The sequence below is a fragment of the Seriola lalandi genome, unplaced genomic scaffold (assembly GCF_002814215.2).
Source record: "Seriola lalandi dorsalis isolate HSWRI2012SDOR001 ecotype SW California unplaced genomic scaffold, Sedor1 jcf7180002054900, whole genome shotgun sequence".
Taxonomy (NCBI): Eukaryota; Metazoa; Chordata; class Actinopteri; order Carangiformes; family Carangidae; genus Seriola; species Seriola lalandi.
In genome coordinates, this window is record NW_019525452.1 from 489456 (window position 1) to 512256 (window position 22801).

A 22801-nucleotide genomic window follows, 5' to 3' on the forward strand; every position below is an offset into this window, starting at 1 on the left:
GGGGTGGGGGTGGGGGGAGGACAATAGATGGCCTTTTCAATGGTCTCCCTCAGCTCACCTGGATTAGGGGGAAGGGAGGGGGATGATTCTGAGGGAAGGAAGGAAGGAGGTGGGTCTCTAAGCTTGGGCTGAGAACAATAGTGTCTCTGTTTTCAGTAACACCAAGTTTATCATTCTGTCTAGCAGCAGCCAGCTGACTGCCTGGACTCAAAACAACATCTCAAGGTTGCTGTTGTTGAATGCCAGATTCTTCTTGTGCTAATGTTCATTAAATATGAAAATGCATTACGACAGAGTTCACCCCAGACTTTAAAACACAAAATGACTCATGTGCTTTCTCTGAAAACGTGGAACAGACACTGTACTTCAGTAAATGTAATCATAACACAAAGCTAAATACAAAAACATGGGGTACATGTTAGTTATTTTCATTATCAATTGATTTGCCAGTTATTTTTCTCAATTAACTCTTTTGTCTTTGTTTAGAAAAAGTGAGAAAATGTTGAAAAAAAAAAAAAAAAAAAAAAAAAAAAAAAAAAAAAAAAAAGGCCAAAGACTAACCTAACCCGAAGATATTCTATTCATCATTATGTAAAACAGACAAAATCAAAACATGATCACATTTAAGTAGCTGTTTGGCATTTGTGTTTGAAAAGTAACTCAAACCATTACTCCATTATCAAAAAAGCTGCTGCTTCAATTTCTGCCAATTGACTCACTGATTAAACCAATAATTATCATATATGAAGGTTAAAGTATAAAGATACTGCTGTAAAATGTTGATGACATTTACAGGCTCTTTCAGTCTGCATTGTAGGGGACTACTATTAAATATGTGGTATCATTTTTAACAACAACACTCATCTCAATTATGTGATTAAGAAGAAAGATGGATCAGAAACAAATGTAGATTTATAGTCATGCATATATTTATCTATATACCATAAACATAATATAGTATTTTCTCAGACACAGTCTCACCAAAAAGTGAAGAGTAAGCTTCTGGAAGCTAGTTTTCAGTTATGGCTACAGTATTGGATTGTATTAAACTCTACACTGGGAATTAACTCTTCAAATGTAATCCCATTTCAACTTCAGTGCGAGATTCTTGTTAGATGAGTCAAGCTGTATTACCGGCCTAGTCACTGCCTGCGGGGGAGATGAGCGTGTGACAGCATCTAACAGCAGGGGAGTGGACATTGTCAGCCTGATCCCAGCACTGCACGACAGGTTAGCTCTGCTGAAATGAAATAAAATCCTGCATCTGTTTCCATTTCCCCACCGTCTTACCTCCCTCCCTTACCTCAGCTCACTCGCTCGCTTGACTTTGTTCTGTCACTTCCCCTTTCCTGTCCTCTGTACAGTAATCAAGTGATTCAACCATCAAATCAGCCCAGCATCCCTGAGAACTGTGTGCATGTGTCTGAGGCATATATTTGAGCTCTGCACGTGCGTTTTGTGTTTGCGTGTGTGGGAGGTGGCGGTGATGTGTGTCGTTCTGCAGCCTGGGTGAGGGAGAGGCGGGTGAAATAATCGGGGGAGGGGTTGGGGTGGGGTGAAACACTGTAAAAGTGTCATAGCAACTTAACCTTCAAAAACAATGCCCACCAGGGTGGAGTGGGAGGTGTTCTTGGCCATTAGAAAAGAAAGAGGGAGAGGAGGACAAGTGTATGAGAGAGAGAGAGAGAGAGAGAGAGAGAGAGAGAGAGAGAGAGAAAGAGAAAGAGAAAGAGAGAGAGAATGATTGATGTGTAGAAGAAAAAACAGAAGAACTCGTTAGGGGAGGTAGGAAGATACAGATGCCTGTAATACAAATGTCTGTGGGGAGAGAAGGGGCTGTTAAGGAGGGCGAAAGACAAAGACAGCAAATGAGAGTAGGAGAGGAGAAGCAGCTAAGGCAGTTTGGACGGGCTTAAAGAGGAACTCCAGGTCTGACATAGGTGGAAGAGACATCTGGGGAATTGGACGGTGGGACAGGGAGAAGAAGAAAGCTGAGGGGATAGAAGAGAGGGTGGGAGATTAAGGGGAAAGAGAGAGTAAGAGGATAGAGGAAAGCAACAGACATTCCAATTACAGAAGCAGAAACGAGGAATTGATGACTAAGAACAGAGAGAAGGGAAACAAAGAACAGGATGAGAGGAGGAAAAGAGATACAGTAAGGGACAGCAGTTTACTGAACAGATGGATCAATTATGCGGACCAAATTACAGAGAAGAGGAAGTCGGAGCATTAGGAAAAGGACGTAAACAGAGAACGACGGGGGGGGCGGAGGAAGAATGAATCAAGTGGAAGTGGAAGTAAAAGCACAAATGTGACAGGGCAGAGGGGAGCGAGTGGCCGATTAGAGAGAAAGCAATCAGTTCAGCAGACGAATGAGACAAATTGCTCCAATGAAGGAAGACCGGCTCTCCCTGAGGAGCCACACCAAACAAACTGTGGCACACCCTGTTGACAAAACACTGGGCTGATAACTGAATAAACCTGCTGCCTCTATTTGACCTTAATGTGCTGTTTGCTTCAGGAGAGGATTTATATGCTCCTGCCATTTCAAGGCTCTGGGGACTAATGACGACAGTGCTGCTTGTTTATCAGCGTAACATGGCAGCACATTTTAAAAACCAACAAGTGAAACAATAGATAGCGCCGATATCAGCGGCAAGATAGAGTTGTAGGATCAGAACAACGTCGCTTGTGAAACACAAGAGCCCTCTCTGCATGCCTACATGAAAAACAGCCCTGTTGTGCACTATCTCAGCGATGGCATATTCTGTTTTCTTATCTCATATTTCTGAGATGATATCTGTGTAAAAATACTACATTTTCTCTGTATAACAGTATGTAACTTTACCATGCTCGTCACATAAATCTCCTGGGACCAAGAGGAAAGCTTAGCTGAAATGAAAGCAGTTGGTGTGAGGAAGGTTTTTGAGGAGCATGACTCCAGAGTCCTGTCAGGACCCTGTCACAGCAAATTCAATTTCCTCCTGTAGCCTGCCTGTCCACTGCCTCTGATAAGTGTGAATTTGACATGACCTTGTCAAAGTCAGATGTGACGAAGATGCAGCGCGTCTACGTAACAAAAAGGCTGCAATGTTGCAAGGAACAGATGTTGATAAAAAGAAACAAAAACGTGCGAAGAGGAAAAAGAGCGTCTAGTAACGGCGAAACCGGCTCGATGTTTCACAAAACAGGCGGCTGAGAGGACACAGGGAGGGATTAGCAGAGGAGGAGGGGACAGAGCGATGTTTCATGGTGCTGTCATGCCGGCAGAGCGAGCTCTAAATGTTTTCAATATCACATAAGGGCACTGCATCATTCACCATTCAATACCAGATCAATAACGCAAACCACCTTCCACCTCGCAAACTACATTTAGACACATTAAGGTGACTGCTAATGAGTAGCTGGGTGCGTGCGTGCGTGCGTGCGTGCGTGCGTGCGTGCGTGCGTGCGTGCGTGCGTGCGTGCGTGTGTGTGTGCATGTGTATATATGTAGGGACACGCAGAGGAGGACAGTCAAGGGCCTCAGTGCTTAGTTGCACAAAGATCTGCTGAGTGCACGATGGGGAGGATTTCAGAAATAAAAGAATGTGACAAAGACAGAAGAAAGAGTAGAAAGATGACAGAGGTCAGGTAACCATAATAAAAAGAGAAAGGTTAGAACAAGCAGTCTTTTACTGTCCACAACGGAAGGCTCTTTGGCTGTTAAATATGTGTCTCCTGCTTCAAGAGAGGGAGAAGAAGAGTAGAGGGAGGTGCGACTAAATTACAAATGAGCTGATAATTCTTGGCCTCCCTGGTTGACTCCCTCACAGTCTTTCGAAACATCCTCCTTCATCCCCTCTGCCAACATGCTGCGGTGTGGAATTTGAAAAACTCGACATCCTCGACCCCCCCACTCACCCCCTCTGCTCTTCTTTCGCTGCTCCTCCTCAGTGATTTTACTGCAGCGGGGGTCGCAGAGACACCCATCTCCCAAGTCTAGTTAATTAAGGGGATTTTTATTTTAAAGACTTTGGCTGCCTTTCAATTGGATCTTCAATTGGAATTACAGCTCATTCTCCACATCGGTTGAGCTGGAATGGGTCTGACCTGCATCTCCCTAAATTCCATCTGGGGTTTGTTAGACATAGGGAAATGCAGATTTGGCAAAAGGTATCTTGACTAATGGTGTGGAAATGTGTGTGTGACTGAAAAATAAAGTAAGCCACATGCCTTTTAGCATTTTTATACGAGATAAGCTGCTGGCATGCAGCTCCAGCAAATAGTACAGTCTTAAAACACTCCATTATCTCAAAACATGTGGGTGGTTAGACAACGTTATGGCATGGTCTCTTGCAGTGAACTCATAACAGTGTGAGAGCTAATGCACACAGATTTGATGTAGATAACAGTTTAACCCAACACCTCTGCCAAGAATATCATCGACCCCAGCGCTGTTGTGTTTTTGGAAACCCCTCGGCTCCCCAATTCATATTAATTACATTTGGCATTCCTTCTAAGAGGAGGATTTCAGCTCATTTTCCTTTGGATCAGATGGGATCGGCTCCAACAGTCTGGTAACCCTGGGAGCTAAACACAAAAATCCCTGTGGGGGGCTCTCAGTGTGGCCTCAACACGGGCCGCCATCTACCCAGCATGCACATGTAGGCGGAGGGCAGTAGGGGAGACTTCCGACATGGAGATGGATCCATCACAGAGCCACTGGCTTTGGTTCTCTTATAAACAGGAAAGCCACTATCATTACTTACAAGTTGCAGGAGAGGCACCCTGAAAGAGAGTCAGTTAAATGAGCAGGGAGTGATTAAAAAAAAAAAAGGGTGTGCTCAGATCTGATGTCTGTGGAAGATAACAGGGTTGCTGATGAGGATGATACACACCACTTCGTGAAGGAAACAGCAACGCACACATGCACTGTCATCCAGCGACGTGACGGCTCCTCCCTATTATTGGAATGTCATCTGACTTCCGGCGCAGCCTCAGGTCACTTCCCTGATTCATCACCAGTTTTATGTGTGTGTGGGTGTGTGTACTCAGATGTGTTTGTGGTACAATACCGCAGCCTAAAATGCAACGCAAGATGCAGTGACTCGTGCTCATCGACCTCCTCTCTTCAGTTTCCTCCACCCCGTCTAATAATGTTTGCCAAGTCAACAATAAACTTGATGGATCCTTTGTGTTTCTGGTCACTGGTAATGAAAAGCCTACAGAGCAAAGTCACTTCACTGAAACTCATTTATCAAAATATCTGTGTATCCAAAACCTTGTATGATGTCGAGAATCAACGTTATTTTAATCAATATAGCTTCCAAATAAAAAGGTTTTTAAAAATGAAAAGCGTCTCCTACTGAAATGTTTTCAATACATTTATTAAAAAGCTTTCCATCCATTGCTACTTTATTGTTGGATAAGAGGTACTTCATTTCTAGGCGGCCATTAAACACTGCCACTGAGCTGAAATCACTTTTTTCAATTGCCAACCTGGTGAAATAACAAGCAATAATAGAAAGCTGTCTAAATTATTAGGCACATTTGGTGAAATGCCAAATATTTGCTTCAGTTATTCTATAACTTAGTTATTCAGAATTAATGGACGCTGCCACGCAGTTTCCATGTACACACACACACACACACACACACTTGGTTAGTATCACTCTCACATCTCTGTTAAGCCATAATTTCAAGCACACTTTTATGTCTGAATCAACAAATTCTTAATGGTGATTATAACGAGAAGGAGGAGGTTATTGATGTGTCAATTAAACACGAAGGCCCCTTAGTAAGTGTGTGTAAGTAAGTACTGGTGCATATCAAACACAGAACGAGACTTTCTTACACACACAGACACACATACCTGACCTTTTCAAAATCCTACTGACATTTACAGGGCCGGTGCAAAGGGGCGAGGACAGCTCATTTACATAATGATAGGACCTAACCGCGACAGCCATTAACACAAAACCAAACCCAGACCGAAGCCCCTCGCTCCACAGGGACTAATGAGATACTAAGGACTTACTTTTTCCTTCTTTCATTAGGGTAGGAAAAAAAATTCCTCTCATGATCCATCAGTTATATTCTTCTTAATAGACAAAGTGTAATACTCTTTCTCTGTTGTAATGATGAATGGTCCTGGGCTTGGCAGAACTACCCTGTTCTCACAGGATATCTCCAGTGGAGGGAAATAGTGAGAGCTAATACTTTGGATGTGTGTGTGTGTGCGTGTGCGTATGAGATGACAGAAGTGCTGGACATTTTCCAGTATTTCACAGGTTATTACAACATGATCCGGATGCGAAACACACCATTTCAGCAGGACACATACAGCTGTGACTGACAAGAAATCCTCCAGCCATGGGTACAGACCACGGTGAGTTCACATGTGGTTTATTTTCCTGTCTGTCTGCGTGTTGTTCCTGTCATAAGCAGCATGGCCTTGAGTCCAAACAGAGGCAGGGAGACTGGGAGGGAGGGAGGGAGGGAGGGAGGCCATTTGAATAAGCCAGTGACTACCATTACCAAATAAAAGCACTGGACAGACACTGAATGAAAGATAGCTGAAAATAAAAAGAGAACAAGGCCCCTGTATGTACTCGACGGCAGAGGTGGGGGAGGGAGCGAGGGTTGGCGGGAGAGAGGGAGGTTTCAAGTGGCGGCTGGGAATGAGGGGAGGTGGGGCGTCGCCTGTCTTAATCAGTTGCTGCCCATGTAGTTTTCCAGCCAATCCCCAAACTCAGCCACAACCCCACGTAATGCAGCAGGCTGCCGGAAAGCCACCTGTTTCCTCCAGCCTGACAAGGGCCATAGAGAGTAGCTTTGCATCTGAAGTAGCTTCGCTGGATGTTTTCAGGTATACAAAGAAAAACATTTGTTTATTTGTGAGCAGCAAAGGAAGCAGCCCTCCTCCCCCGGCCCTGACCCTGCATGCCCACCAGTTTCTCAGGCAGCCAGCCAGCCAGTCACCCCCCACACGCACAAGGCTTACTCAGCCATAAAAACAATGCTGCCATAGCCCCATACCCCCCCCCTCCCAAACTCCCCCTCACATAAGCCCACCCCTCTTCCAATAAAAATATCTCCATGGTAATGGGCCAAGCCTTCCTAACCCACATCCATGGTCCCTCACAACCTTGACTTAGGGAGTGGGGGGTTGGTATTATAGTGTAATTTCAGCGCTTAAACTGCACCCCCACCTGCCATCTTCTATTAAGATATACACGGAAACCAACCTTGATTAAAAACCCATCAAACTTGATATTGACTTTTTTTTTTACATTAAAGCAAGGGTATATTAAACTTAAAACTTTGCAGAGAATTAAATCACTTCTCTCACTCAGACTTGGGGTGGAAGGTGGTGTCAAAGCTTGAATGGAAATGTGAAACTAAAAATGCAAAGTAGACAAGAGAAAAGTTTCATTCCTGCAGCAGTTACAGCTTAAGTTGCATAGCTTAACTATTACCCAAAAGGAGGCCAGAGGTTCAGTTTGAAAAAAAAAAAAAAGACTTAAATGAAAGAAAACTAAAAGCAGTGTTTTTGCTTGTACTGGTTAAGCCTTGCGTTTTCCTCACTCATAAATATGTAAAACCTTTTGTTTTGTTTTCCCCCCACTTTTCTCCCTCCCCTAAGAGCACTTCATGTTCTGTAAAATGAAATTGGACAAAAAAGGTCCACTGTATGAATAAGTCAAAAGAGTGACTGTGCTTATGAGTGGTGATTAAAACAACACCACAAATTGACTACATTACCGTACCCTACTGAGAATATATATACTGTAGCTGTGCCGGGGCATTACATGAAGTCCTACATTCTTGCCCCAATTACAGCACAAAACAAATAGCTGGTCTTGCACGGGAGCAGCAGAGAGAACGTTGAACTGGTTTCACACCACACACATTCATATGTTAATAGGTCAACTGCATGCCAGGGATGTTTTTCAGTCATTTCTGGGCCTGCTCACTGTGGCTGGAGTACCTGTAGGCAACCTGATCGCAACTGGACTGGAAAACACTTGAATAATTAACCTGTTTGAACCGGTTGCCAGGGAGGCAGGAGTGGCCTGTTAGCTTGTTTAATGTAACAAGCTACAGATTTTACAGTACAGGCCTACATGGGAGTGGTTCACTGAGGGAAAACTTACAAAATATATCAGCCAGCACAGGTTAAAACGATTTTTCTTTCGCTTTTCTTCCCAGTTTCAGTTGTTTCAGCTCAGTTCTCTGTGTGTACATTAAGAGCTGTGTCCAGGCCCATTTTTCTCTGCTGAACTGTAACTAATACAAGATGATGTGCGGACAGAGGGAAGAAAGGGAGCAGGGGGGGATGTTGAGGAGGAGAAGGGTAGCTTTAGGGGACAGAGTAGCAAGGACTGACTGGAATAGTGACTCAGTTTAAAAAGACGAGAAAACCACTATAAAGGCCGCTGACAGGCACCTGCGGAAAACACCTTGCTCCACAGAGCCACACCTTAGCAAAACTAAACATGGCGTGTGAGTCACACACCGAAACTCAGGTCAAAGAGCGATACAGCTGGTGCGAGAGAATGCGGAAGACAGAAAGAGGTAGTAGATGAAACCAACTCATTTCACGTGAGTGTGAATAAATCTCTTCAGAAATTTTAAGGGTTATAATTTCAAAAAAAACTCGCCAGTACAGCGACCGACGGAACCACCTGCCGGATTTTCTGCTCCCGTCACCACCCAGACAGGTGGCAGGCGAATTTAAATTTGTGTCAGCATTAATTAATAAAGCCCTGAGAAGAAATTAAAGGCAAATGTGCTTCTGGCAATGAGCTGAAATTAGTTTTTGAATAAGTCATAATTTCTTACCTTGTTCTGTAAGTATCGACGCTACCAAGCAGAGCAGTCCGATCATTTTTGTGCAGTCATGCCAATTTCGGGCGTCATGTCTCGCCATGGTTGATTACGGTCCTCTTTATGGAACCTGGCGTTCAGTCTCTCCGATAACAATGATAAGATCGAAACAGCAGCTTCAGATGCGGGTCAGTTTCTGTGTAAAAATCTCACTCATACAAGGAAGAAAAAAACTTGTTTGGCTACAGGACAAAGCAGGGGTCCGGCAGGGGCTCTTGTTTCAAGTGTCCCTCACTGCGCCTTTAAGACGGAGTCTTGCTAAAATGAATGAAAATCCTTGTGAATTCGTCCTGGCAGCGCACAGGTGAATATTCCCCCCCAGCTGGTGCTCTCTGTGTGTGATGAAGTGCTGCTGAGCTTCCTCTCTTGCTCGCTCTCTCTCTCTCTTTCTCTCTCTGCTCCGACAACTAGTTCCTGTGAGTCTGAGCGCGCGGCGGTCCGACTGTGTGTGACTGACTGGGTGATGTCATCAGGCTGAGAGGCGTCATAGCCCCGCTTTTCCCCAAAAAACAATTAGTACCAGCTACAGCGGGAGGAGCCTCTGAGAACAACTTGTTGAAAGCGTTTCGCTTTAAGTAAGACAAGCTTGCACCTATCATCTAAAGAGCGCAGCAGGTTTCACTGTGACGGAAGATTTCTGTCATAAATAGAAAACACCAATGATTGAAAAGCATGATTTATGTCCAGGAAAATACCTGAATAACCTGATTATATATTCATCAGCTGAGAAGTATGATCTCCGTGTAATCAGCAGCCAATATTACCTGCAAATTATCTAGATGAATTCGTTGCCATGGCTAAAATTAAACAAACAGTAATCTTGTAGCTCAATATCATCTAGAGAAAATCGGAATTCAACCCCCCCAAAAAACCCAAACAACATAAAGTTACGATAAAATGTATCCAACTCCAGACAGTTTTGATGTAGTGAGGAGGTACGTGGAACCAGATGATTCTTACGCCCTCTGCTGTTTGTATCTGCACACAGAATTGAGATTAGCTCATGTAAACTCCACCACAGCAGATGCCCAAATCAATAAACATTCATTAATGAACGGCAAAACAAATCCAGTGGCAGTCAGCAAAATCAAATCAAGAGGAAACAGCTCCTCATGTATCTATTTGCAGATTCCAGCAGACTCTCTGTTGATGAGAATTTTTTTTTCTTTGCACAGAATAACTTCCAATTCATTTTGCCCTATTTTCCTCTGAAGCTGGGTGCATACTAGCATGGCAAAGGCATTATCTGGTTTAGGTCTAATCCCTATACCCAAGTGTTTTACAGCCAATGTAATTACATCTCCATAAGTCCCACAGTTTAAACTGTGCTGCTCGATTCCTTCCGTTCTGTTCCATTTCCAAATTCTCTTACAGTGTCACCCCCTTATTTTTAGATTGTATTTCTGAGGTGCCAATTCTGAAGTCACCAATAATGATCAGAGGTCAAACAATGTTCTGCACACCAGAAAAAAATAAATTAACAATTGAAATATGTCTTCAGTGAGACAGCAGGAATTTCATTGTCTTTCCACTTTCTGCCCACTGTGAATCCAGAGAATATGAAAGCATCTGCCGTGCAAACAAAGCAGCTGTGGGTTTTCAAATGCCATGAGTACTTTGCATTGCAGTATTTTAATTTGAAGCCATCTTGAGGCCCTGTAGCTGAATGTATGAGTCTGAGAAAGTGTGCAGGGACCACCCATATAAACCCAGCCAAACTGCTAAAGTGTACGCATTCAGGTAGAAATGTGGAGCTTTAAAGGAAGTGGCCCCCAAATAGAGGATTTCATTCCTTTTCCTTCGCATACTCACATCCATTTTTCATGACCATACTAAATCGACCTTCACATCTTCCACTTTCCAGCTACCACCCATTTTACTTATACAGTACCTCACCTCTTTTCTTTCTCACCATCTCACACCCCTTACACCTTCCCTTCATTTACACTTCACTTTCCTCCATTTCCTCATTTCTCTATCCCTCCCTCCCTCTCTGCCTCTTCCCGTGTCATTCGATTTTCTTTGTCCACTCGTCCTTCACTCCTTACTGCTATTCATCCCGTCCTCCATCCTCGTGCTCTCCGGGGGTCTGTGGCAGCGATAATGAAGCACATAGTTAACAGATATTAGCTCATTGGCAGTGGATTCATTAGACAGAGCCAAGGCTTATGGTGATTATTTACCCATAGAGGAGGGGCCACAGGATCAGCACCACGCTCTGTGTCACCAGCCACAGGCTTCTTTGAAGTCACACTGTTTCTTTCCCCTGCAACACTCTCTCACACTTCTCCTCTCTTCCCCGTGTTTTCGCATTCTGTCTGAGCACCTCTCCCTCCACATTTCTCCATCTTGCTGCTCTCCGTTTTCTTCTCTCCTTCCTTGTCATTAGACACCCACAATACATATCTGCTTTCTCTCCCTCGCTCTCTCTCTCTCCCTCTCTCTCTCTCTCTCTCTCTCTCTTTCGCTGTCTCTCTTCACCGCCCCCATTCACCCAATGGTAATTATGGAAAAATCTGTAATAGTGCTCAGAGGAGCTGATAATACCTTTAGCTTAATTAAAGACATTTATGGGATGTAAAGACAAGTAGCCTAGGGGTTACTGTGCACCCACACTAACCCAAACTCTTTATTTCTCGCTTTTTCATCTCCCTCAATCCCTGGCTTTCTGCTGTTCTTATCGTTTTCTCTATTTCACACACACACATTGTGATACACACACGAGTACATGCTCAATCCTATTGTCAGAATGAATGTTAGGGTCAGAAGTTCTGTAACTAATTGCGCAGAAGTTAAGCTGTAAAACATCGTAGGTTAAATTTATGGTTTGAGGCTTAATGCCAGTATATGTAGTTTATCAGTCTCATACACACACAGATGACAACAAAACAGGCAGTCTCTTCCTGCTGATTATCCTGGTGTTGTTCGTGCCACATCCTGTTGGGCTGGAAGATGTGCAGTGAACTTGTTAACATGTCAGTCAGGGACACCAATAATATTGCAGGAAAGCGAGAAATACTTGGTGTTCTGGAGCTTACTTAGAAAGGTCACAGTGTTGGAGAGACAGCTGGTGCAGTGACAGTGTTTTGCCTCTTTGATTTAAACGTGTGATGGAGTCTGCGTTTCTCACCTTTATTCTTCTGTCTTTATTTGCGGTATATTCCTCTCACATTGGCTTCACAGGTATGAAATGCTTTCTGTGATTTTAAGAAACATATTTTTACTCCAACTTCCTGGTAAGGTGGGGGCCAACATTTCCCAGATGTGAATGTTGCTTTTAGACTGCAAAAAAAACCCAATGATGAGTCATCCATGAACAGAGTTCCTCTTTATCAAAAAGTTCAGTTACGTTGCATCAAGTTAAGGGGAAGGTTTGTTTTTCTCTCGGTTTTAACTATTCCTCCCCTTTCCTGAAGAAATTTCAAAGATAAAATTCACAGTACTTCTGTGTAAAAATGCATTTAAAGCTAATATGTTCCCAAATAAAGTTACAGCCTTTTTCCCTCTTTTTGTCTCCATTAAGTGAAACTCACCAAGGAAATGCTGTCCAGAGAAAGAAAGAAGGAATTTGGCACAAAAAAGACTTGACTATAAATTGACTCAGAATGCTAAAGCCACATATTAGCTTCAGCTGAACTCTGGAAGACATTTTTTGCATATAAATAGGGCTGTGGATTTTGTCTCACATCATTTACACTGAAATTCTTTAAAGAAAGGGATCTGTTTGTGGCCAGTGCAACCAGGAAGCACAGTTACAATGACGGGAAGTCTTTCAATATAGATGCGATTATTGTTTTAAGATTTGAAAGCATGAAACTATACTTAACCCATAACTGTTGGACAGGATAGAAAGAACACATCACCACTATCATTTATTTTTAAGGTATTCTTAAAGACTAACCTGATTGAATTACTATTTATAATTCTTAACTTTTTGTCCTCTCTCCCTCAGAATGGGATGATGTTGTGGTGGCTAGAGAGGGCATGCCCACCACTTTGGTGTGTACTGATAGTACAGTAAGGAATGCTGTGACCATAAACTGGAAGGTAAAGTCACATGGTGCACATGAATGGAAACTGGTTCTCTCAGCTAACGCAATGATGAATCTATCCGGTAATGCCTCGAAAGAGTCCATGCGACTGAAAGACTCTAACTTTCAAGACACCGGGGTTTTCTCTCTGGTTCTTTCTCCCAAAATGGAGGACAGTGGCCTGTACATATGCATGATAAAGCAACAAGAGATACAGAAGCAGAGGATTATCCTCTTAGCCACCCTTACAGGTAGGAAAAGCAGGTCTTCCATCTTGGTAATCAATTAATCTTTTGAGTCATTTTTTCTCCAATGTGAGAATTTGCTGCTTTTCTCCATTTCATATCTTGGTATTAAAAGATTGAAGTACTTCTTTGACCACTGATTTCCCGTGTCCTCCCTCATCTCCAGTCATGGTCATCCCTGCACCAACCATTCCTAAGCACAGCACCCTGCGGCTGATTGCTAGAGTTAACCCTGACTTTGCCGTCACCAAAATCACCTGGGTGTCGCCCAATGGCATTTTCATGAAGAGCGAGACAGTGCCAAAGACCGGCACAGTGGCTAAACTGCCACGGGTCACTAACAGCGCGGCCTATATCTGTATGGTTCACCCTTTGGGTAACAGCAGCAGCAGCAGCAGCAGTTTTTCCCCCTTCAATGTCAACGTGAATGTTGATGGTGAGACTGACATGAAGAAGACAGACGTAGAAACGCTGAAGAATAGAACACATTGGTTGTTAGTTTTTGTTGATGGTGTGAATGGGCATCGGTGCAAGAAACTCCAGCAACAGCATTATTTATTGAAGCGTCCTATAGCCACAGTTCTTCAAAGTATTTACTTTTCATAGACCAGTTTCAAGATTCAAAAGTCTACTGTAGATCTGCACTAAAATTCAGCCAGTCCTCCTGTGAATATTATAGTTGATACATTTATGTATTATTCATTATTTGCTCTTTGCTTTTTTCACATTTTTTTGCTTCCCTTCTCTCTGCAGCTGACAAAGAGGCCTCATTCACCAATATAACACGCGGTGAGTGACTTTGTAACACAAGGAGTCTCAAAGTCCTTCGTCAGCAGCTTGCTAATCAGCCAGAGCAGAATGCAAGACCAAGTGAAGAAGTGACTCTCAGCATATAAGGACGTAATCCCCATTGTTGTAGGAATTTTTCCCCTATCTCCATTTCCCCTACTCGATTATTATTCTGTTTACGCTCTGTTTTCACCTCACTTTTCATTCACCATCTTTTTATTCTGAATTCCCTGTCATTATGTCTTCTTGTGCTGTTGTGTCTTTATATCAGTCTCTGCGTGCTGTCTTCCTCACTTATGCTCTGTTTTATCTGTTCCATCATTCTGGTTTATCTTCCCTCTTCCCTCCTCAGCTATGATCCATACCGCCACACAGGCTCAGACGTCCTTCACCCTGACCTGTCCTGGGGTCCGTGGGGACTATGTCCGGCTGCACTGGCAACCCCCAGACGCCAAGAAAAAGAACATGAAGATTGTGTATGAGTATGATCGCTGGAGGAGTTCCACCATATTGACTGATCAAAGCAAGAGACTCACACTTGCTGGCCCACCCTACAACGCAGAGGCTGGGAACTTCTCCTTTCTACTCATCCCTGGAATCAAAGATGGCGGCCTCTACGTGTGTGAAGTGTTCCTCAATGACAACGCCTTCAGCCAGAGGACCCTGCTCAGCGTGATGAAAGGTAGAGATCAGGGTTAGGAGGAGGAGACAGAAAGGGAGTAGGAGGTGAATAGGAATAAAACAAGGGGCAATGATGGATTTATGAGACAAGTGGTGTCAGTTGTATCATAACCTTGTGTGTTGGTATCATATAACATGTGGATGTGGATGCTGTTATACAAGTACCTGTGAGAAGGGTGAATACACAGATGGATGAAAAATTAAAGGAAAAAGTTGTCATACACACACACACACACACACACACACACACACACACACACACACACACACACACACCCTCGGGCAGACACACACACATACACATCATTTCATACTCAAATCATCATCAAATCATTCAATTACCCCTCATGACTTTGTTAGAAGCAGCTACATATGTTCTGTTTTTAAACCCATTTATGCTGCTTTTCCCTATAATTTGTCATTTGTCTGTGGTATATTTGAAGTAATACTTTGATATTTAGGAACATATGCTTATTCACTGCCAGAGCCAGGAAGTGATTAGCGTAGCTAAAAGATTGGAAGCAGGGGAAAAAGCTAACCTTGCGTTCTAAAATGTTCAAAAACATACACACAGCAGCACCTGTAAATCTCTTTAATCCGTGCACAGACGCCTTGTGGTGATAGGGGGAGTTGTGTTTGAACACTGCTCTTCTCTGCAGCAACTTTAATGCTTGTTTGCCAAGAAATAGTTACAGCACATAACTTCCCTTAAAACCACAACTTAATATTACATTACATTTATGTTTATTACTAATGATTGTAATAAAACAAATGAAATTAGTAGGTAATAATTAGTAAGCTTTTATATTTTATATTTTAGAGAAAGCCAGACAGACTGTTTCACTCTCATGCTTATGTTGTAATGCTAAGCTAAGCTAATTGCAAACTGGCTCTAGTGCTCAGACATCAGAGTGGTATTGATTTTTCATCTTGCTCTTTGCAAGAAAACGGGAAAAAAGAGCAAATTTCCAAAGTGTCGTACTGTTCCTTTAAAAACTGTTTGGCAAAATGAATAGCGAGACTTCTCTGTAACCAGAGGACCCAGGTTTCTAGAGGCATTTTGGCAAATATTTGTCCTGCTGATGTGTCCTCGAGCAAGACGCGGAATTCTTACCAGCTGCCAGTGCAATGTTCTCACAGATCATCCACTATGACTTATGCAGGATGAATGAGAATTTCCTACAGCTATTGGTAAAATGTCACATTATTAAATGAATACATTTACAATATTGCTCATGAAAAGGAACATTTGCTCGATATATAAAAAAATAAATGAGCAAAGCACCTGTTGATTTTTATGAGTGAGCCTTAGGGAGGTTTCACCCTTTGCAGAAAACATGCAGAATACATTTGCACCCACACACACACACACACACACACACACACACACACACACAAAACCCAACACACGTATACACATACAATGCCCTGTCATGGCGGCCTTGGAAGGCTTTACTAATCACAGTCCCACTGGCATCCATCACAGCTGCCCAGACGTAACCAGACGATCTGTCACTGTCACTGTCACTGTCACCCTGCTTCACACATCTGCATCCCTCACACACACACACACACACGTACACACGCATACACATCCACCCACACACCAGTCATGTGATGCATATATTTTTACCCCACCTCATTATAAGTATCATTATGTATGATTATACCTGCTGCCCTCCCACCAAGGCTGTAGGTGGCCCACACTGATCACACTAATCAAGGCTGAAATGTGTGCGTTTTTATGTGCGTGCGTGTGTGAGTCTGCGGAGCTTGATTACACCCAGATGGATTCTCATTTCAGTTTGATGAGACACTAAGCATCAGTCACAGTCAACCAATGCATTAGCAGCAAATCACTTTAATGAATATATATTATTTTGACCCCTCTCTGAATTGTTCTTTGTTTTTCATAGCACTTTCCCTTTACCCCATTACTCTCCATCTGTCCTTGGCCTTTTCTGTATTCACACACTACCCTTTAACTCACTTTCTCATCCTGTCTCACCCATTCCTCTTTCCTCTTGTCTTTTTCACACTCACCCTTCCTTCATTTCTTCACCTTTAACATTTTCCCTCTCCCCTCCCCCTGTCTACTCTGCATCGCATCCACAGTTAAAACCAAGCGTTCACCCTCTAAGCTGGAGTTGGGTTGCCAATACTCGGAGCAGTCCCACATCCAAAGTGCCAAGTGGAAACTGCAGAATAAGAGTCGCCAGCTGCGCATGACAAGCAACGGCCCTGGCACCATCACCACCAGTGTACCCTTACCCATCACCCCTGACACAGCTGGGAACTACACCTGCACCCTGAAGCTGAAAACTGGGCAGACCATCTGGGCGACGCAAGCTGTCACACTGCCCCCTAAAGGTGGGAGGGATGGCATGGTATCACACAGAGTTGTCTGCTTTCTGATTTTCTTCATCAACAGTATATTATATTACTAGCATAGGAGTCCTGGCAGACTTCCTGTCAACTCAGTGGAGATAATGAACCCTGAATGCGGTTGATTCTCGATGATATGTGCTCTGTGAAGCATTCTTCAGTGCGTTCGAGCCAACTGCAGGTCAATTTATCTGCTAGAGAGCCCATGGTTTACAGAGGAAAAAAGCTCCTGACAGATACCAAATGTTATGCTTCCTTATTGTAATTAGAGAGGTCACAGGTCAAGACTTCCAAGTTGTGATTTGCAGATCATATCAAGTGGAATAACTCAGTCTATTTATATGCCCATTTTTTCATGAAAGTCCACCACAGATCTAATACTCTGCTTAGCTTCTTCCTCTATAAAATATAAAACATAAACGTTATTGTTTTTCTCATCACACTCACCCAGCTGATATGTGAATATAAGTAGACAGGACCTTAGGACATCTCTCCACATGAAAACTAAATTATTCAGGCTTATTGTATTGGTGGCTGTGGGGGAGCACAGGAGGATGTGACAGTTGAATGGATCCCTTAGCAGAGATTAGTTTGTTCCCCGTACCCCAATGCATCACTGCAGGGCTCAGAGCTCATCATGATGCACGCTGATGGTATGGCTATAAGAGTGATGGGCTCAGAGGAGAGAGAAAGAGGGCGATAAAGAGAGAGAGGGGCAAAGAGGCAGCAAGATTTCGTCTGATAGGAAAGGTTTGGATTAGGAAAACAAAAAAAAAATCTATAATGTGCGACTAGTGTTGCATTTGTCCAGTGTGTCATTGGGATTTTAGAGTGAGCAGGATGATAGGTTAAAGTAATGTGAGTGTTAGGTGGCCCACATTTACACTGTTGAAAAGTGACAGGTTGCGCAAACACGACGATAGTGCAGCATAGTCCAAAAAATCTTTGGGTTAATAATGAAGAGTTTGACAATAAGGAGTGACAGTTATGGGTTTATAAATAGTGTATTTGTTAGGCAAGGAGGCATCCAGAGACACAGAGACAGTGGGCTTATGGCACAGGGTAGCTTAAAGAGAGGATTGAAACAACTTTTTTAGTTCACTGGAAATAACCAAATAAGTGAGACAATAAGCCACATATATCATTTTGGGATATATAATGTGCCGTAAGCTAAATATAAAAAAAAAATAGTAGAGCAGTAGAAGTTAAAAACAACACTGCATAATAGAATTCCTTTCATTGGTGGCACAGTTCAGAGAATGCAAAATTGAAGCAAGCGTTGTGTTCTGCAGCACACAAATACTTCAAATGTCAGGGATTTTCTGCAATCATTCGCTATCCTGAGTCGGCCCATCATTTGCAAAGCATTTTAGCAGTTCTTTGGTCTGCCTCTTATCATCCACCCTCCTCCACAGTAACAGTGATACAAATCACCCCCTACCTCATTTAAGATGAAATAGATGAGGTGGGGAGGAAGTGCCAAAAGACAGACAGAAAAGGTGAGGCAGACGAAGATGAGAGAAAGGTGGAGAGAGAGAGAGAAACAGATGAGATGTGGTGGTGAGAAACTGGGGGCATTTATGCCTCCCTTCACTGCACTCAATTACCATAATTCATGCGTTAAAGCTGGCATGGAGAACAGTGCAGGTCAATCTTGGGGTCAACACTCACCGCAATATTCCATTAGCAACCTCTACACATACTCCCCAATCAATTATACCTCACACAGTGCATAATGATTGATTATTTTGAAACCTGCTAAAAGCTGTGACACCAGGGCTAAGGTGAAGTCCAAGGGCCAGTGCTTTTACAAACAAAAATTTTAAGGAAAGTTGATGAGATGTGTGAGTGGACGTTACTTCTGCCAGGTTTCTGTCCATCAGATAACCTCAAATGCCACAAAAACACACTGCATGAATTCTTTAGAAATGATGATAACTGCAATAAAAAGTCTGTTTCGATAGTTCTGTACTTTTTTTGTTTGTTGGGCTCCTATTTTGTAATCCAAAGCTGTCTGACAGATGCAATATCTTTGTGCTCCATGAGCAGTGAGCAGGCAGTAACAGAACGCTTGTTCAGGTACACTAAATTACAGCGGTCTCTGTGGAAACGAGCACCTCCCTTCTGTTTCCCATGTCGCCCCGTGGCTGTGTTTTGCGAGACTGATGTCATCCTCATTATGCAAACAAACCTGACGAGTCTGATCACAAGCGTGTGCTCTTTCCACAAAATTTGGCTAGTACTACAGTGAGCTAATGGTTTGCTTATGTAATGTTTGTGATGGTCATGCCTGCAGTCTCTCTCCTCTCCATTTGTTGTTCAGAGCTGCATTGACCGAGGCTTGGCTGAAAGACTGCTATTTACATTTTTTTCAGTTTCCCTAGAGGCAGTTAGTTGCTTAGATTAGATGTCAAGTGGGTTTGCAAGGAAAAGTCTCTCCTGACTTTACGTACAATACTAACATATTCATGTAATGGAACAGAGAATAATTACAATATGCAAAAACTTGGATCAAACTACTCTATATAGCAGTGGCATTTGCTGTGTCTTTATGTAATGGCCTGACAGAGTCTGGTCTCTTTGATACCACTGCTTTCCTTCCTCTCATCCACGCTTCAAATTGACAGCGTTTACTGTCCAGACCGAGGGTCTGTCAGATCGATGTCTACTGAGCTGTCATACAGACTATTCACTATGTCTGACAAAGCCTGGATTTCATCGCCTTCTTCCAACCTGTGACTGACAGCAGCATGATGCAAATGCGTGTAACATGTTGAGAAAATCTTAACCGCAACATGTCTTAAGATATAGCTTGAAATAGTTCATGTAAAGAAAAGCTTGCCCCCTCTTGACATGAACAAAAGAGCAAACTGAAGAACAAACAGCAATAACTTCTGTGGACAGCCTCCATGTCATTCAAGCACACACACCCATAGCCCTGTGAGTTTTACATTAGCACTGTTCGTAGAAACATTCATGCTTCTTTTTTTTTTTCCTTTTGTAGAGATTGTCAGTGTCCCCACCCCCCCCATGCTCCCTTCTCTCTCTGCTTTATTACTCCTGGTGCCCCTGGTTGCTGCGGCTGTTGGTGTGTTGCTATGGAGACAGAAACACATTTCTGATCGCGGTGAGTCTTCCGGCGTTTTCTTTTTTTTTTTGACAGCTTTCCGTGCTCCGTCCATCTTCGACCCCTGTCGGCTGCCACTGAGTGATGTGGGCCGTGACATCCTCTGGGGTTGTTGTAATGAATCTGCCCCCCACCTCCTCCCTCCCTGTGCAGTTGAGTGTGTGTGAGACTGTATTAGTAACTATCTCTCTGTACTCTGTAGGTATTGAGCAGTCTCTGTCTGTCCACTCGGGTGAAACAGAGAACATCTACGAGAATCCAGAAGATTTCAGACAGGTGATGAATTCAGACATTTTCTATGTCTCAATATCCTCTGTTGAATTTCCTTTCCCATGTAGCCCTCATTCTCTCCTCTCTTACACCTCCACTCTGGTATTTAGCACTCTTTGTCTTCTCTTTTTGTTTCTCTTCCCCTCCCCAGTTCTGTCTTGTCTGTATTTTACACTTCTTAATTTTTGCATTTCTTCCTCTGTTTCTGTTCTTCCTCTGAATTCCAATATCTCTCCTTCTGTCACTAGTTCATTAAACCTGTTTTCTATGCTCTCCTCCCTTCCCAACAGGCTCCTCCCCAGGGCTCAGTCTACATGGTGAGTTATTGTGCAGTCCCCTGCTCATAAACACACTGACACATACACACACAGAGGCGTGGTGCATGTGTACAAGCATCCACCAATGCATACAGACTCTATTCTATTGCACCCTCCCTAAACTGTCAGCAGATACGTCTTCCCTTCACACGTGCAGTCTTCACACTTGCATTCTGTTAGCCCTCCCTCAGATAAACCCATTGCCTATCAACTGTCACCTTTACATTAGTGGTATTACCAAATCAATCTCAATACACAATAAAGGGACATAAATCTGGGCTCAGTACCATGCATCTCTCTCTTTATCCTCCCCTTCACTGTCCCACTCTTTCCCTGCCTGCTTCTCTTCCCCCCTTTTCATATTTGTACCAGGATTTGAAGCCAAGAGGAGAGGATGATGTCTATACGGAACTGGAGCGGTAAGCAAAAAGCCTTGCATCACCTGTGTGTGCCTTTGTATGTCGAAGCATATGTGTGTGTGTTTATATGTGTGTGTGTTTGCACTGTCACTCATCTGCCCCACACATTCTTCTCACACTCACCAATCACGCTGGCCTGAACATCACTCTGACACTGTGGCATAATATCACGCCATGCGCCAACAGGCAGGGCTCCTTCGCCCGTGTGTTGTTGTTGCGTGGGTTGTCTGTGTTTGTGTTTGTGTTTAAGGAAGAATAAAAGAGACTGGAGGACGGGAGATTTTTGTGCGAGTTTGTCTTTGTGCTCTGTTTTCAGATACGAGCTGTGTCAGAGCTGATCACCTACCCACATCTCATCCTCATACAGCTGTCACATCCGCTCAGTTCCCATCTGCAGCAGAGGGGCTTTATAAACAAAAGTAACAACTGAATGTCAGAGTTGGGACTTAAAGAAAAACTTCAGTGCTTCAGGGAAATGCTATTCAATTGTTTCAATGTTTGTTTGTTTTTTGTATTCTAAGCTACTGCTCTTTATAAGTTCTCGGATACTGATTTGCTTTAATGTTGTGTTTTGAGGCTGCGTACGGAGAAGAAGGGGAAAGATTTTCTCACAAGGCTCTAAAACTAGTTCCAAATGTGTGAAAGTTAATACTGTCTCATTCACTGGTTTCATGGACACTGTTTTACTTACTTGTTAAACATTTGGTACTGTAACAAGTGTCTTATTGTCTGATATTTGTGTTTAAGCAGTGGTGGAAGAAATATGCAGAGCCTTTATTTAAGCACAAGTGGTAATACCACAGAAAAAAAGTTTTTTCAAAGTTCTACTTAAGTAAAAGTACATGTAAACACAATGTATCTGATAATCAAAAGTAAAAGTATTCATTATGCCAGTGGTTCTCAAAGTGGGGTCTAGGGACCCCTAATCAACCCCTAAGCAAAATAATTTGTTTTCACTATAATTCCATTCATAAGTAACACAATGACAAAATATATTTTTTGGTCAGGGGTTTCAAACACTTTCTGTAATAAAACATCTAAAATCCAAAAATCTTATCAGATGGGAGACCCTGGGACAAAATCTTAATAAATGGGGGTCCATGATCTAAATTTGTGTCAGTCAAGGGGTCCTTGATGTGAAAAAGCTTGAGAACCACTGCAATATGCTAAAGTAATGACTTATTTGATGGTGTTTTATTTCATATATATCTGACTGAGTCTTGCAAGCCTCGTCAATTTGTTTTGAAAAATGGTTTAGAAAGGAATTTCTGAAGTTTGAAAGAGCTAAGTTAGATTGCAACACTAAAATGACTGAAAAATGAATTTTAGAAAAATACTTCAAACAAGGTAATTGGCAATGAAAACAGTCTGGGATATTCTTACAGCACTAGATTTTTTTTCCCCCAAAATCAAGGACACAGTTAAGGTCTAAAATTGCTCATCAAGTGAATTTTGTGCACTGAACAATGTATCATAATTGACAAACCGTTCATATAATTTGAATGTAAAAATCTCAATAGCCTAGGTAAAATAACAAGTGCTTAAGGGTTCACAAAAAGCATCAATGTACAATTAGAGTAAAAAGTATATTTACGTGTGTAAATATACTTAATTTCGAACACTGTATTTAAGTATAGATATTTTTAAATAAACACTTGTCTGTAAT

General features: G+C 42.7%; 2 protein-coding genes across 6 annotated transcripts in view; one reads left to right on the plus strand and one right to left on the minus strand.

Moving 5' to 3' along the window:
- Window positions 1-9304, minus strand: part of si:ch73-22o12.1 (nectin-2) — a 76467-nt gene extending 67163 nt beyond the window's left edge. For 2 of the 3 annotated variants that reach the window (XM_023429905.2, XM_023429904.2), the window contains exon 1: window positions 8827-9294. In XM_023429905.2, the coding sequence (XP_023285673.1) occupies window positions 8827-8914 (88 nt within the window). In that variant the 5' untranslated portion in view covers window positions 8915-9294. Of the gene's footprint in view, window positions 1-8826 lie in introns of all 3 variants that reach the window. The other variant, XM_023429903.2, reaches the window with a different exon arrangement.
- Window positions 9305-9812: 508 nt separating this feature from the next.
- Window positions 9813-22800, plus strand: g6fl (g6f-like). Of its 3 annotated transcripts, XM_023429916.2 has the most exons (11): window positions 9814-12054; window positions 12824-13153; window positions 13314-13583; window positions 13901-13936; window positions 14289-14618; window positions 16733-16987; window positions 20007-20129; window positions 20332-20405; window positions 20690-20716; window positions 21089-21135; window positions 21452-22800. In XM_023429916.2, the coding sequence occupies exons 1-11, from the start codon at window positions 11982-11984 to the stop codon at window positions 21471-21473; spliced, it is 1587 nt and encodes a 528-aa protein (XP_023285684.1). In that variant the 5' UTR covers window positions 9814-11981; the 3' UTR covers window positions 21474-22800. The 3 variants fall into 3 exon arrangements, with proteins under 3 accessions (XP_087036440.1, XP_023285684.1, XP_087036441.1); XM_087180314.1 differs by lacking the exon at window positions 21452-22800 and having other exon boundaries at window positions 9813-12054; window positions 21089-21139; XM_087180315.1 differs by lacking the exon at window positions 9814-12054 and having other exon boundaries at window positions 12064-13153.
- Window position 22801: the final 1 nt, after the last annotated feature.

Coding starts and splice junctions, on each gene's coding strand:
- g6fl (XM_023429916.2), top strand. CDS start 11,982: ATGGAGTCTGCGTTTCTCACCTTTATTCTTCTGTCTTTATTTGCGGTA. Junction 14,619..16,732: donor CCTGCTCAGCGTGATGAAAG/GTAGAGATCAGG, acceptor TCGCATCCACAG/TTAAAACCAAGCGTTCACCC. Junction 21,136..21,451: donor GTCTATACGGAACTGGAGCG/GTAAGCAAAAAG, acceptor CTCTGTTTTCAG/ATACGAGCTGTGTCAGAGCT.